This window comes from Giraffa tippelskirchi, chromosome 5 (genome assembly GCF_054371585.1).
Source record: "Giraffa tippelskirchi isolate mGirTip1 chromosome 5, T2T-mGirTip1v1.2.pri, whole genome shotgun sequence".
NCBI classification, from domain to species: Eukaryota; Metazoa; Chordata; class Mammalia; order Artiodactyla; family Giraffidae; genus Giraffa; species Giraffa tippelskirchi.
This window is the reverse complement of record NC_137279.1, coordinates 157,008,369-157,024,036: the sequence shown is the minus strand read 5'-3', so window position 1 is coordinate 157,024,036 and position 15,668 is coordinate 157,008,369. Positions and strand designations below refer to the sequence as shown.

Below are 15,668 nucleotides of genomic sequence, written 5' to 3'. Positions count from 1 at the left end.
TAGCAATTTGATCTCTAGTTCCTCTTTCTTTTTTAAACCCAGCTTGGACATCTGGAAGTTCTTGGTTCACATAACGCTAAAGCCTAGCATGCAAGATCTTAAGCATGACCTTACTAGCATGGGAGATGAGTGCAATTGTCCAATGGTTAGCACATTTTTAGTACTACCCTTCTTGGGAACTGGGATGAGAATTGACCTTTTCCAGTCCTCTGCTGGATCTTCCTGATTTGCTGACATAATGAATGCAAAACCTTGATGGCATCCTCTTTTAGGGATTTGAATAGCTCTGTTGGAATTTCGTCACATCCACTAGCTTTATTAACAGCAGTGCTTCTTAAGACCCACTTGACTTCACGCTTCAGAACATCTGGCTCTGGGTGACTAGCCACACCATCGTAGTAATCTGGTTCATTAAGATCTTTTTTATATTTCTTCCATGTATTCTTTCCATCTCTTCTTGATCTCTTCAGCATCTGCTGGAAGAGGAAATGGCAAACCACCCCAGTATTCTTGCCATGAGAACTTCATTAACTGTATAAAAGGGATGGGTAGAATGAGCTAATAAATTTGAGATGCCCAGTGACTAAATTCTAAGCAATTTAATACCCTTGAGGAAGTGACGTTACTTCTTGGTAATGAATTGGCTTATGGATTTGGAGGGTATTAAGAATGAGTTTGGAGGTTGAACAATGTCTGCAAAAAAGGCTACATGATTTCCCAAGGTCCAGGTCTTTGGTCAGAGATAACAAGGCTACTGCTTAGTTCTTTTTTACCTCATAAAATACTGCCATATTACTACATGGGATGCTAGATGACTACCCATTGGACCTGTGAGGTGGTCTTTGCCCATGAAGTCCCTCCAGTGTTATCCAGTGCAGGCTGGGAATCAGTCATTCTTCCCTATGGGCGAAGCTGTCTTTGAAGGCAGGTACCGTGTATAAACCTTTGGTTTCCTGACTCCATGTACCTATTTCAGTACTGAGCCTAATGAAAAGAGAAAAGTCTAGAACAAGGTCTTTCTGGGTGTTTGGATGTGTGGAAAGATACTAGTTCCATGAGTTTGAGTTCCATGAAGATCAGAAAACTTGGAATGCACCTCTCTGTCTTGGACATTTATGATGATATTATCGTTTGAAGATTCCAAAACATTCTGCCATAAGGAATCCAGTTTGCACAGTTTTATGTAAACATTGTTAACTGCAATATCTCTTTTTTGTGGTATATTTACTAACACATTGCCCCCTCAGACCCATGTGGATAGCAATGGGCAAGGCGAATCAGAGTCCTAGAGCCAAGTAACCATCCAGGTGTTGACTGGCTGGGAACAGGATTGAAGACAGGATGCACAAGCTGCTCCTGCCTCACGTGACAAGCCTTCAGACACCAGAGGGCAGTTCTCAGGTCCTCTCTTCTCCTGACCACCCATGCCTAGTCCTCCAGTCATCCCTCACTTCATATTGTTTATATACCTAGCACTGGTTTCTAAATGCTTCCCCATTTCACCAGTGCCCCTCATAAAAGATCATGTCTAGAACTGAGCCCAAATCCTCCAGGGTTGACTTGACAAGTAGAGAGTAGATGGATGACAATTTCTAGAGAACTGGACCCTGTACATTTCTTGATATGACTTTCGTTTATGTTAGCTTTTTGGACATTTCATAATACTGTTTAGCTCATTTAATGTTGTAGATGATTATACCCCTTTAAGCTTTTCTCAGGAGCATTTGCCAAGAAAAGTCCCCAGATTACATTTGTGAAACTGATTTCTTTGAACCCAGGCATTAGACTTTAAATTGTTCCTTGTTAAGGCTTGTTCTTGTTTATTTATTTATTAACCCATCATCAAATACTAAGTGCCAACCATGGTTTTATCTTCCCTTTGATATCTTTTATATCAAAAGAAAGGATTCATCCTGAGAAAAATCCACAAACTTGTTCTCTCTCTCTTTGAAAAAAAAGACAATTGTTCCATAATATTTATGAGAAAAACATTTACAAAGCCAGGCTCATAGCCATAGATCACCACTGCTGAGTGAGCGCAGCTGAACTTACTTAACTGAACTTCTGATCTACTTGTTTAGAAAGGAGTTAGGTTCCACCTGCTATGTCCCTTGTTGGCAAATGTTTCCAACAGTTCCTTTACAGAGCTTCTCAGGATGGACGTTAGTGATCCTACAGGCTTTGAAATATTTGAATTCTATAGCTTAATTGAGTATCGGGTCATTTATTTATGTGTTTTTCTAAGTTAGAGTAGAGGCAGTTTCTCAGGAAAGCCTCCCTCACTTTCCAGAGTGCGTCAAATGCCCTTATTATTGGATCTCCCAGCACCACACACCTCTCCTTCCTTGCACATAGTACAGCTGTAATTTTACAAGTATTTATAATTACTTGATTAATGTCTGTTGGTTCCACTATACTGTAAGCTCCATGAGGACAGGAGTCATATTTGTCTTGTTCTCCATCATATCCTCAGAGCCTGGTATAAATCCCAGAATATAATAGGTGTTCAGCAAACACTTGTTGAATGAATGAGAGAACACACTATTCACTCGGCACCCTCCATTCAGACAAACCAGAGTCCTGGTGTTGGAAAGGAAAGGACTTTAAACATTATCCGATGTAGTTTCCTGTGTGTTGATGGAGTCATGAGTGTATAGTCAGTGCTCTTCTGCTTAAACACCCACCTCAGTGGAGGATGCCCACCTCACCTCTGTCAGAATCTGGGACTCTTGTGGGGACTCAGCACCACTCTACTCCGCAGTGCAGAGCTGTGACCCATGGCCTTTGTGATACAAGATGACCTTTTAAAAAAAAAAAGGAGAAATTTACTTGCAAAGAGGTACAAAAGAGTCAGACTTCACAAGAACTGGCTCACAAAGTAAAACAAATCACTAGCATTTAAATGCGCAAGCTGTAAGATTACTCTTACCAAGCACACGTTAGTCTGTTCATGGTGGAGAAACAGCGACTGTCTCACATGATTATTGTGGCCACCAAGGCTATGACACTTCTCAGACATCAGTATCACAAACGCCAGGGATAAAAGTGTTTTTGTTATGGTACCAGAACGGGACAGGGTGAACTTGTTTTTGGTTGACCTCATGGTGCAGTTATTTTCCTCCCTAATTGTGGGTGATGATGCATGTGTTTATACACAATGGTCGAGGGAAATCTTGAATTCTTGGGAAAATGAGAAGAAACGTGAAGTTACTGAATAAACTAGAATGTCACTGCTTTTGAAGTTCTTTCTTGGGAAAAGGAGGGAGGGGGCTTGGAATAGAGGGATAGGAAACCAGGTTGAGAACTAACTTGGTATCATATGGAAATAGGCCAGTAAATTCTGATCTGGCCCAGTCTAGAGGTTAGCGATATTTTTCTCCCGTCCCATCTTGAAAATGTTCTAGCGATGATATATATTGTATGGGAGTGATCTCTTAAAGAAGTACAGCATTCATGCTTTGCAAATTTCCTTTAATTTTAATTTCTTATGAAAAACCCTTCGTATTTATACTTCATCAGCTCATTCCTCAAATGTTTATGGAGCTTTGGCTCTGTCCCAGATACTGAATTAGGTTCTGGGAACACAGTGGTAAGCACAGCCTCCCTGTGGAGGGCTCCGTGGAGGCCACATTTGAGGAAGGAAGTCATACCCTGGCCAAGTTATCTCAAGTGTGCAAAGCAATAGAACCTGAAGTACAGGATGTGCCAGGGACTGTATACCCAGGGCACCTAACCTGGTATTGTGGTGAGGGGATTAGGTTTTTCTGTCTAGTTCTCTGCCTGTTCTAATTTGCATACCTTCGAGTACATTTTCCTGTAGGTAAATCTCCCCACAGGAAAGTTAGACCATCCTGTCTCTGGGAAATTTCCCAGACAGACTATCCCAACAGAACTGGGCTGATACCCTAATTATAACTAACTCAGCTAAACTGTCACCTGCGTGTCTAGCTTCCCATCTTGCTCATCTGTGAGGGCAGGGAACGTGTCTCACTCATCTTAGTGTTTTCTCATATCCTCAGAACATGGTAGACACTGACTCATACTTGTTGAGTGTCAAATGGAGTTTGGGTTAAGACACATTTTCTGCCTGTCAAGTGCTTACCAATCTCCTCCAAAGGAAACAGAAATTCTAGGGGCAGTTATGAGGCAGTGCAGGATAAATAGCTAAATGGAAAGTTTGAGGGTTGCCAAGGGGGAGCTTCCCCTTGAAGGCTGGAGTGGTGTGGAAAAGGCTTTCTGAGGAGCTTTCCTGCCCTTTCAGAGGGAAGTCATCTGTGCAGTAGAAGCCAAAGAGGACAGCACTGTGGACAGAGCAGGTCTGCTGGACCACCCGGTCAGTCAGCTGGGGTCTGGTCGTTCTTTGGGCAAACCCTTCCTGAGAGCTGACTGCACACCAGGCATGAACCAGGTACAGCTCATAGTGTAGGGTGGGGTAAGAACAAACAGGGTGTGATAGAATAGAGGTAAACACAGAGGATAACAAGGAAGGCATCCTGGATAAGAAGGAAGTGGAAAGTAGTTACAGATGTTAGCCAGGCTAATAGTTATATGTGGGGTAGAAATTTCCAGGCAGAGAAAACAGCATGTTTAGGAGATAGAAGGAGAAATAGAGATGGTCAGAGAAAGAGACAGGCAGATGCTCAGGTTTCCAGAGAACTCTGTGGAGCTCTTTTTCAGCTGTCATGGTCCATCCACAGACCGTGGCCTGGCAACAGCAGGAGCCTGGGCGCTCCTGAGGTGTTCGTACCGGTAAATGAAACCTAATCCCTAAACTGCTGGCGCTTGGCTCCCTCAGCAAAGGTTGACATTTTTCTTGGCTAGGACTCAGAGTGTGCCCTGACTGAGCAGAGTTTATATGTATCACAAGGTGCTGATTAGGCCAAAGTCAAGTGACAGGTGTTTGAAGATGCTGAAAGGGCAGAATCCCCATGGGCTTAGCTGGTCCCTGAAATGGACCAAGTTTGAAGAGCCTGAACCAAAACTTGCAGCTAGGACTAGTGCTTGCTGATAGAGTTTCCCCTTCCTTATACTTAAGTGGGCTTGGCTTCTTTTTTTAAATTAAAAAATGATACCAGTAATTCATATTCATACTAGGACAATTGGGGAAGAAGAGAAAAACACTGTAATCCCATTGCACAGAAAAAAAGAGCATATTGAGTTATATTCCATTTTCTTCCCCAGTATGTATAGTTAAGGGACATTATTTTTGAAAGCTTAATGAAATAGTGGAGAGTATTAATTTTCCCTAAAAGTTTATTTTTCTTTTATTCATAGTGGTAACTTATATTGGTTTCAACTGTTATATTGTACTCGGGCTTCCCTGGTGGCTCAGACAGTAAAGAATTTGCCTGCTTTGCATGGCACTTAACAGTTTATAAAATATTTTCATCCTCTCTCACAGAAGAGTCTTAAAATTGTGTGAGAAAGGTGGCATTACCCCCCACTTTACAGTTGAAGAAACTGTATGAGGCTCAGAAATCAGGCTCAGAAAAGTTAAGTGATTTGTCCAAATTCAAGCAACTGATAAGTAAGTTTCAGATTCGGGTTTTCTGACTCTTAAATACAAAGCATTTTTCACTGACCCAAAACTGCCACACCTGCAAAAACAACAGTAGCTTGAGAAACACATCTACACACCATTGCCTTTTTTTCACTAGTAGCTTGTCATCATTCATTAGAACTCTAAAGAAAATGAAATTTACCCAGACTTCCTAAGTATTAGTCAGAGTTACCCAGCATTTTGATATATCCAAGGTGATCAGTGAGATTAATGAGAATTTTCAAAAGAGACTGGGGATTATGTAAAGAGAAGATAATATTTATTTATGTTATACAAGGCCGATATTTTGTTTAAAAATATTAGGTGGTGATTTAGTTATCTCCAAGTAACTTGGTTAAAGTTGGGTAAGATTTTTACATTTTATTTTCATGTCTACATAAAGGGAAAAGCTAATTCTTAGAACAGGAAAAACACAAAGGAATACTGCCCACTATGCTTTCAGTCTAGTCTCCCCCTCCCCCAAAAATAGAAAAAAGAAAACAAAAAGGAAGGAAGGACAGAATAAAGAAAAACGAACCTAGGGGCTCACAGACAAATCATTCCCAGCTATACACTTCTGTCATGAATTCTCATATACAGGGGAAGCTGCCAGGATCTTACTGCTGAGGGTAAACTGTTGCCAAAGCATATCATCATCTGCAAAAGCTGTAGAAGCCAGAGAGCTAACTTTCTGTTACTTGAAAGAGCAGTAAAGGCAAATAAAAGTCCATAAGCTAATAAAATTAGGTAAACATTTGTAACTTTCTTATATAACATGCTAAAGGTATTACTTAACATCTCTAGTTTTGCCAGCATACAGGTTTTGAGAACCACTGTCTCTAAAAGTGGTGTCTTAGAAAGACTCTTTTGGGGGGAAAAAATGTGAACCAAAAAAGAGAAAGAGAAGATGTTGCAATAGATTAATTAATTGATTAATTCATTCATGTGCTCCTTCACAATGTTATTTAATATATTCCTGCTAAGTCGCTTCAGTCGTGTCCGACTCTGTGCGACCCCATAGACGGCAGCCCACCAGGCTCCCCCATCCCTGGGATTCTCCAGGCAAGAACAATGGAGTGGGTTGCCATTTCCTTCTCCAGTGCATGAAAGGGAAAAGTGAAAGTGAAGTCGCTCGTCATGTCCAACTCTTAGTGACCCCATGGACTGCAGCCTACCAGGCTCCTCTGTCCATGGGATTTTCCAGGCAAGAGTACTGGAGTGGGGTGCCATTGCCTTCTCCATAATATATTCCATGTAAGGGTAAATAAGAGATGCCTCCAAGAAATACATGGTTGAGGTGTGAAATGCTCATAAATGAACTACTGAGGCTTGAGGAGCAAGCATGATGCCGTACCACACGTTTAAGCAATCGCTATATTAGAAGAACAAGTAGCTCATAACTGCCTAGGGAAGCTGGGAGCTAGATTGGAGAAGATATTTGAGCAGGGTCTAAAAGGGTGAAGAGAGGAAGGAAACAAACTTACCTCATGCCTCACTGCCAGCATTGTGCTACTCTCACAGTTCTAAGGAGAATAAGACCCAGTGAGAAGTCAAGAAGGACAGAGAGGCACATGAAGAATTCAAGGCATGATCATATGCAAAACATTATTAGAAGGATTGTATTAAATCCTATTCAGAAATCAGAAAGTGGAGCTCAATATTGTTTGCCTTTTTTTTTTTTTTTTTTTAGAATAAGGACGTTAAAGGCAAAAAATGAGAGTTCTGTTACAAATCAGGTTCTTGGAAAAGGGGCTTTATGCATAAGTGTGTGTGTGTATGTGCTCAGTTGCTCGATCATGTCAGGCTCTTGCGACCCCATGCCTGTAGCCCACCAGGCTCCTTTGTCCATAGGATTCTCCAGGCAAGAATACTGGAGCAGGTTGCCGTTTCCTCCTCCAGGGGATCTTCTTGACCCAGGAATTGAACCCACACCTCTTGTGATTCCTGCACTGGCAGGTGGATTCTTTACCACTGTGCCACCTGGCGAGACCCCTCCATGCCTATAAGTACATCCAAATGCGCTACTTTGTTATTTTCAGTCAAGATTTTAGCAAGGACCTCAGCAAGAGACTGATGTGCCATGGTTTGTAAACTAAATCCTTTTGGGTTAAAGAAAAATGTCCTAGAACTGGAGTTGCTGGATCCACAAGCAGGTCCATTTTTAAGGCTTTCGTATTTTTTGCCAAATTGCTCTCTAGAAGGACTGTAACCCTCCCAGAAACAGCATGTTGGAATCCCATTTTCCTTATACCTTCCTTAATATTAGGTGTTCTCATTTTTAAATCTGTGGCCATTTGTCAAACAAGTAGCAGTGTCTTATTGTGGCTTTAACTTAAATTTGTCTTCTTAAAAATAATATTATATTATTATATATATAAATATTATATTAATCAGGTACCTATATTCATTTTTTTGATGAATTGCCTATTTATATTCTTGTGGCCTATTTTTCTGTTGAGGCTTTGCTTTTTCCTTATTAATACACGAGCTTTTTCTATATTGTTTTAAACATCTACTTTATTTGCAAATGTTTTAAATTTTTTTTTAGTTTGTCAATGGCCTTTTGATTTTATCCATAGTAGTTTTGCTGATAGAAATGCTAATTTTTAAGTAGACAAATAGAGAGGCTTTTTCCTTTATGAATTTTGAATTTATATGTGTTTGCCATCTCTAAGATTAAAAACAATTGCATATATGTGTGTGTGTGTATATATATAGGATGTATATATATCTTAGTATTTAAAGGTTTTCAGTTTTTATATTTGAATGTATAATTCATCTGGAATTCTTTTTGGCATGATATTTTATAGGGAAAAAGCTGATTTTTCCCCAACTGTTCAACTAGTTATACAAATACTACTTAAAAAGTAATCCATTCTTTCTTACAGCGTTGAAGTGACACCTTTATCATTTATTCAGGTCTCATATGTGTGTGGGTCTCTTTCTGGGTGCTCTCTTTTGTTGCATGAATAATAACTAATTATTTATTATTAAAAATTCACAATGGTCATGTTCTTTTGTTTCCCCCCTCCCAAATTCATACTTCATAATTGATATATCACATTCCACCAAGTTATTCCACTGACATTTTTATTGGCATTTGCCTTAAACTTCTAAATTACTTAGGAAAGCATCAGCTTTTTTTCAGTAGTATGTGGCTTTATTCAATAAGTGGTTCCTTCCGTATATTCCGTTTCTCAGTAAAGTTTTATGACTTTTGGTTGGATCATGTTTACCACTGAGTTTATTCTCAAGTATTTTAGAGAAGTCACACTTCTCACAGCTGCTTGCTGTCCCCCACCAGGTTCTGACCACATCCGTGAGAAAGACGGTCTCTGGGCTGTCCTCGCTTGGCTCTCCATCCTAGCCACCCGCAAACAGAGTGTGGAGGACATTCTTAAAGATCACTGGCAAAAGTATGGGCGAAATTTCTTCACCAGGTAAGCCACAGCCTGGCCAGGAACAGAGGTAATGTGGGGAAGTGGGCAGAGAGCAATCTCATGCATACAAATTCTTTCCTGTCTTAAGTGTTAATAAAACCTCAGTTCATTCACATCTATCTATTGGGGATCTTTAAATCTATTGGGGATTTTTAAAACAATTCAGTTGGGGTTGAGATGAAGTTAACTTTTATGTTAGCTATAAAGAACAAGGCTTAAAATTTTTAGTTAACTTATTCAAAAGAATGAATGTTTTGTCAGTCTTTCAAATGTACCTATCAGATGGGCATGATAATAGCATTGGATTTGGATTCAGAAAAATGGATTAGAATTTTATTTCTGTCCCCTAGTAGACTGGGAAGTCATTTAACCTCTTTCTGTACTCAGTTTTCTCATTTGTAGAAATGGAAATAGCAGTCTAGCTATTGAATGGATTAAATGAAATATGAGTCTGAAAGTGTTTTATAAACTCTGAGACACTGAAAATATGGAAACTTTTTCTGAAATTATGGAAACAATTATGCTTAGTCTAAATCAACTTTTCTGACTCATTAAAATAGGTCCCCAAAGGCTGTATAGTTGTCAATGCTTCATTCATTGGTTCAATAAATACTGACTGTGTACCTACTTTGTGCCAGGCACTGGGGCTTCTCAATGGACAAAATACTTAGAATAGTTAGTAAGTCTTCTTTACCATACGTATTTCTATTTTTAAGATGCATTAACATTTTTTCCAGTGTGCTTTTCACTAATTTCAATTTGCCTTTCCCCTAGTAAGTGTAAAAATAACAGATTTTCCCCCCTGGATCTCACTGTTCTAATTATGGAAAAGAAATATGAGAGCAAGGATATTAGATAAATTACTTATCTGTAAGAAATGTAAAGATATAATTTCTCTGAACTTCAGTTGCCATCTCTATAAAAATAGGTGAGTTGAGACTAGAGAATTTAAAAACTATATCACAGATTCAATGGTCCATGATCTTTGGATAGTTGAGAAAGAGTTCACCCTTAAGCAACTTGGTCTCCTTAATCAGAAAACTTTTTTCAACTTTGGACAAGTTCATTGCTATCTTCCTCCCTCAAGTTATTCTTTGATGGAAGGTGTAAGTAATATCTGCCACACAGTAGCCCTGGCAAATACAGCAAGAATCTCTACTTTCTAAGAACCAGAAAAATCTGGTAATTCAGAACAGCAGTCATGAACTCTCTAGAGCCCAGAGGATCACGAAGGCAGGATCATGTCTGTTTTTGTGCTCCATGGTATCACCAAACACCTAATTCATAGTGACATTGTATAAATATGCTTTGAATAGATAAATGAGTTAACAAGTGAACAGTAGACAGAATGGACTAAGATTAGAACAGTTTGTTCAAAGAGAGGGTCACTCTTGAATCAGAAGTCTCCATCTAAAAACTATCAACATATTTTTATTAATCTTAAATAACTGCTAACCAAGTATTACAAAGTCCTTAGAACCTGAATCTATGGTTAGTTAAGATTCCATTCTACCCTCCATTTATTTAACAAAAGTGTTCTTTGCATGCCTTGTTTCACATCAGCCTCAAAACAGTTATTGATCAGGCAACTGAGATTCTGAGAAATGAGGCAACTTGCCCATAGTTGCACAGTTAGTAACCAATAAAGGCTGAATTCATAGCTCCTTCTGTCTGATTCCAGAGCCCAGATTCTTTCCATTATACCCCTCTGTGCCTAGGATTTATAGAACATTTCCCTCAAACACCCAAAGGTCACAGATGTAAAGCACAAACACCTGGTTGTAATTTCGTGCTGTTTATCATTTTAACTGGGGGAAAGAGCTGACTTCAGGATTAAGGGGACTGCTGTCCTTGATTCATAGAATCCTGGAGCCAGAATAGTTGGCCTTAATTCCCTGGTATTTCTCATGTCTCAGAGGTGTCATCTTGCACATATATATTGTTTCACTATTGCAAATAAATATAGACTATGCTATCTTGAGCCTCTAAAAAATAACTCTCTCAAGAGGGTGTGTGCCATAAGAACAAGGAAAGCCACCTGTAAGAATCTTTAACCTCACAAGAAAGAAGTCAAGAACAATTCTTGGAGGAAAAATAACAGTCATATCATATCATTTGTGATATGCTTTCATTTTTCTCTTGGCCCATTTGCATCCACACCAGGCTGCTCTGTCAGGGTGAACACTGTGGATCAGAATCCACTCTCACTGAGAGGAGGGAGGCGTTCCAGGTGTAAAGAGTTAGGGCTTAAAAAAAGAATGAGTTAGGGCTTGGCTCCTTCATTTGGTCAGTGAAAACTTGGCCTTACTCGTGGTTGCTCCTGTGGAGACTGGAACTCTCCTTAGCCAACATCTCAGCAGCCTCAGGCAGGTCCCAGACTGGGAGCCTTCCAGCATGGATCCCAAAGAAGCTCCAGCTGTTTGGAAGAGCAGCGCCTGAGTCATGTGTGCCTTCATGCAGCCTTCTTTAGAGATAACACTGCTTTTGTTTCTACGGCCTCCTCCTGAGGTGGTGATTAAATGTTAGATTGCATCTCTCAAAAGCCTTTGAAGCTGCTAAGAGCTTTATTCTGCAGAAAAGCCCAAATGGGAGTTTTCTGCTCATTCAGAAGCCCCCAACCCTTTCCCGAAACCCTCCAAACGCTTTCTTTCATCCCTTGCCCGCTCCATCCCCAGAGAATGACACACTCATATTTTTGCCAGCTTCTTCTGAAGTTAGATGTTTGGGGGGAGGGCCAAACAAATGATGCAAAAAGTGCTGATATCCATTGGTGTGATTTGAAATCAGCCTCAACTTTGTGATTTCTCCCAGGTATGATTATGAGGAGGTGGAAGCCGAGGGCGCAAACAAAATGATGAAGGAGTTGGAAGCCCTGATTTCTGATCGCTCCTTCGTGGGGAAACAGTTTCCAGTGGGTGACAAAGTTTACACCGTGGAGAAAATTGATAACTTTGAGTACAGCGATCCGGTGGATGGAAGCATTTCAAGAAATCAGGTAGGAACAGATGTATTTGTACATGGGATAGAGTCCTTGGAGCTTGGTCTCTGAAATCTCAAGAGAAAAAAATAAAAAGGCTTCTTGGTCATTTGTCTTTTGCTGCCCTGTTTTCTCAAGTGACTTTCTGCCAAGTCACATATGATTTGCACAGGTGCTAGTAGGTAAAATGGTTTTTGCCCTGATTCCATGCTCACCCCTATGCCCTCATTCTGGGATGCTTAGTCTAGACTCCAGAAGGACTTTTACATTCTCCAGAATTCTATATAAGAGGTCACATTGAATGTGTGCACAGAAAAGAGCCCTAGAATCTTAAAAAGATGGAGAGCGGCTGCCTTCGATCTCAACCTCCTCCTTCCCTCTCAAGAGACTGTAGCAGAATGCCAGCATGGCATGAGAGTGATCTCTTTATAGATGTTTCTGTGATCTATTCTAATTTCTAAAAAAGAAGAAAAAAACAGACAAACCATTTGTGGACTTAGAAACATTCACTGTTATCACCTGTAGCACATGACTCGCAGCTGACCCTAACATAGCAGTGTGCATCACCGTGGAGACCCTGGACCATATCTGGATGGAGACAGAGTTGTTAGGGCTTCCCTCACTGGGTGCTGGGCACCCAGGGTGTCAGCCCTTCTCCAGGCTTCTCACAAACACCCAGGCCCAGGCTCCTCTCTTCTTTGGTTCTGTTGCTGTTGTCACAGAATGGACTCAGAATTTAGAAACAGAGGGACTTCCCTGGTGGTCCAGTGGTTAAGACTTCACCTTCCAATGCAAGGGATGCGGATTCAATCCCTGGTTGGGGAGCTAAGATCCCACATGCCTCGTGGCCAAAAAACATAAAACAGGAACAATATTGTAATGAATTAAATAAAGATTTTAAAAATGGTCCACATTAAAAAAAATATATTTTAAAAAAAGAAACAGAGATGATTAAGAGGGAGATAAGACTGTTATAGCTTTCCAATTAGCTTTTTTTTCTGATCCAGATTTTTGGCCTGGTCCTTCTCAAGGCATCCAGCACGCTTTGAAGGAGTTGGGCTGCAGGATTTATTTGAAGTCTCTCTTTGGAGAGCAGGTAGTGGATGGATGGATGGAGCCTGGCCACAGTGACCCTCGGTGCCTGGAGTATCCCTTTCTCAAAATGTTGGCCCCGTGGCTTTTTTCCCTTATGCCTTTTCACCATCTGGGAGAACTTTGGGGCCAGTCTGGATGATTGTAAATGATGTCTGAGCTAGTTAGAAAAAGAGAGACCTGGGGTGGGGGTGGGTGTAGAAAAGGGGAGGGTGGGGCCCAGGGCATGGCAGAGCAGAGCAGAAGTTTTTGTGGTGAAGCCTTCAAAGAGAGAACAGACCTTTAGGAGAAGTAACCCCTAACTCTGCACTGCATCCCACGTCTACCAGGAGTGAGGTGTGCGTGGGAGGGCCATCGGCGTGGGCGCAGTCCCTGCTCTCTGCGCTCTAAGGAAGTCAGCAGCTCCACAATCTATAAGGAGAAAAACCAGGGAGGAGGGAAAATCTTCTGAAGTAGATACAGCATCTACAGTCAGGTAGAAAGAACGAAGAAGCTTCAGGTTGAGGCTGTGGGGAAGGAGACCAACTCTGGTATATGCCTAGAAAGCAAGAAATGGTAAATGGATATTAACTGTGTCCTCCCCACATTTACTAACTGGGAAGGTCCTCTGGGGTTTCCACCTGCCGTCTTCACTGCTGAGCGGCACAATGAAACACTGGATGGGATTGGGTGACGAATAGTAGATGAGAGGTAGTATCTTTCCTTTTGGTTGATCATCAGCTTCATACAAACTTCTTTCTGTGGAAGAACTGACATCCTTTTCGAGACTGAAGGGTCTTCAAGTAACTGTCTCACCCAGCCTTCTTACCTCAAGAGTCCCTGTTCTTTTTCCCCTGAATCAGGATTATTGAGGACAAGAGATGTGGCCAGAGAAGGAAGAGAGAGGGCTGGAGAGAGAGAGAGAGAGACTGGGCTTGGCATTGCATCCATGTGGACCCTGCTTTGAATCACCAGGCATTGGTGGAGACTGACCACTGGATCCTGCTCAATAGGTTGGAATAGCTGGCCTCTACCATTTGGGGCACCCAGCCCCCTGACCTCTTTCTGAGGCTCTCTATCAGGATTTTGCAAAGAGCCCATCCTCTGGTCCACTTGAAACTTCATCTGCTCTGGTTTTGGCCCACTCTGATCATGTTTCCCTCTTGATCTGGACATCGACTCTCTGTATCTAGCAGCTTGGTTTTTTTTTTCTTTTTATAAATTTATTTATTTTTTAGTTGGGGGATAATTGCTTTACAAAGTTGTGTTGGTTTCTGCCATACATTAACATGAATCATCCATAGGTATACACATGTCCACTCCCTCTTAAACCTCCCTCTCACCTCCCACTCCATCCCACCCCTTTGGTTTGTCACAGAGCACCAGGTTTGAGCTCCCTGCATCATACAGCAAATTCCCACTGGCTATCTAATTTTACATATGGTAAGGTATATGTTTCCATTCTACTCTCTCAATTCGTCCCACCCTCTCCATCTACTACAGCTTATTTATTTATTTACTTATTTATTAAGCTTTAAACTGGAATGGTTAGTCCATAAATCACAGGGAAGTGGGATGAGAAGGCTGGTGTTGTGTCAGCCAGCCTCCCCAGGATCCGGTGTCCCACCTGACCCTGGAGATGCTTCTCCTCCATAAGCCAGGCCGCACTGGCTGGATGCAGTGACAGGCTGACCAGGGGCAGATTCATGGGGCTCAACTGAGGCTGTTTCTCAAGATCCTACGATTAATCAAGTAGGGATGAAGTTAGATTTCCAAATGGACCCCTCAAAATTTTCCAGCCTTCACTCTCCCTTCTAGGGGCGAGAAAAAAACAAACAAACGCTGTTATCTTTCCCAGGGCTTGCGGCTCATTTTTGCAGACGGTTCTCGCATCATCTTTCGGCTGAGCGGCACTGGGAGCGCGGGCGCCACCATCCGACTGTACATCGACAGCTATGAGAAGGATCTCGCCAAGATCTACCAGGACCCCCAGGTAATGCCCAAGCCCTGAGCCCTGGCTGGTTCTTTCTGTTGGAGGGAGGGATAGTGGTTCCATTGCGCCTGCATTATCACAGCTCATCTCTCAAATGATCCAACAGATGGCCTCTCTTTCCTTCGTGTCTCCTTCAGTACATCAGAAAACAAAAATAGCTAACAATTATCTAAGCATTTTATATTTGTCAAGCTCTGTTCTAAAGCCATTATCCAAATTGGTATACTCATTTCATTCTCAAATCTCTTATTCATATCTATTAATAGCCCTACTACAGATAAGGCAACAGAGGCTCAGAAAGGTCAATAGTTAATAGGTTCACATGCCTGGTAAGTGGCAGATTCAAGCAAACTAATCTTTCAATCAGCCCCAGTCTGGTGCTCTGATCTGTTGGTGATTATTTGCCACTTTGCTAGGTCTCATCACCTTCCCTGGAAGAACACACACTGATTCCAGATTTGGTCCAGGGTACAGGATAGGGAGGGCTGGGGTAGGGGGTAGGAAAGGCTGGAGTAGGGGTTAGGGAGGGAGAGACTGTTTCATGACCCAGAAAGAAAGGTCTTTATGGGAGAGTGTTTGGACTTGCAACTTGTGTTTTGGGTTCCCAGCCCCACCCAAAGTGTCTCTCTCCAGGAGTGTGTCTGAGTG

The 15,668-nt window shown here is 41.5% G+C and overlaps 1 protein-coding gene across 15 annotated transcripts in view; it reads left to right on the top strand.

Moving 5' to 3' along the window:
- PGM1 (phosphoglucomutase 1) overlaps positions 1–15,668 on the top strand; it is a 73,520-nt gene that overhangs the window by 55,301 nt on the left and 2,551 nt on the right. For 13 of the 15 annotated variants that reach the window (XM_081486580.1, XM_081486585.1, XM_081486577.1 and 10 more), the window contains exons 8-10: positions 8,844–8,979; positions 11,791–11,974; positions 14,886–15,020. In XM_081486580.1, the coding sequence (XP_081342706.1) occupies positions 8,844–8,979; positions 11,791–11,974; positions 14,886–15,020 (455 nt within the window). Of the gene's footprint in view, positions 1–8,822; positions 8,980–11,790; positions 11,975–14,885; positions 15,021–15,668 lie in introns of all 15 variants that reach the window. The other 2 variants (XM_081486579.1, XM_081486575.1) reach the window with 1 other exon arrangement.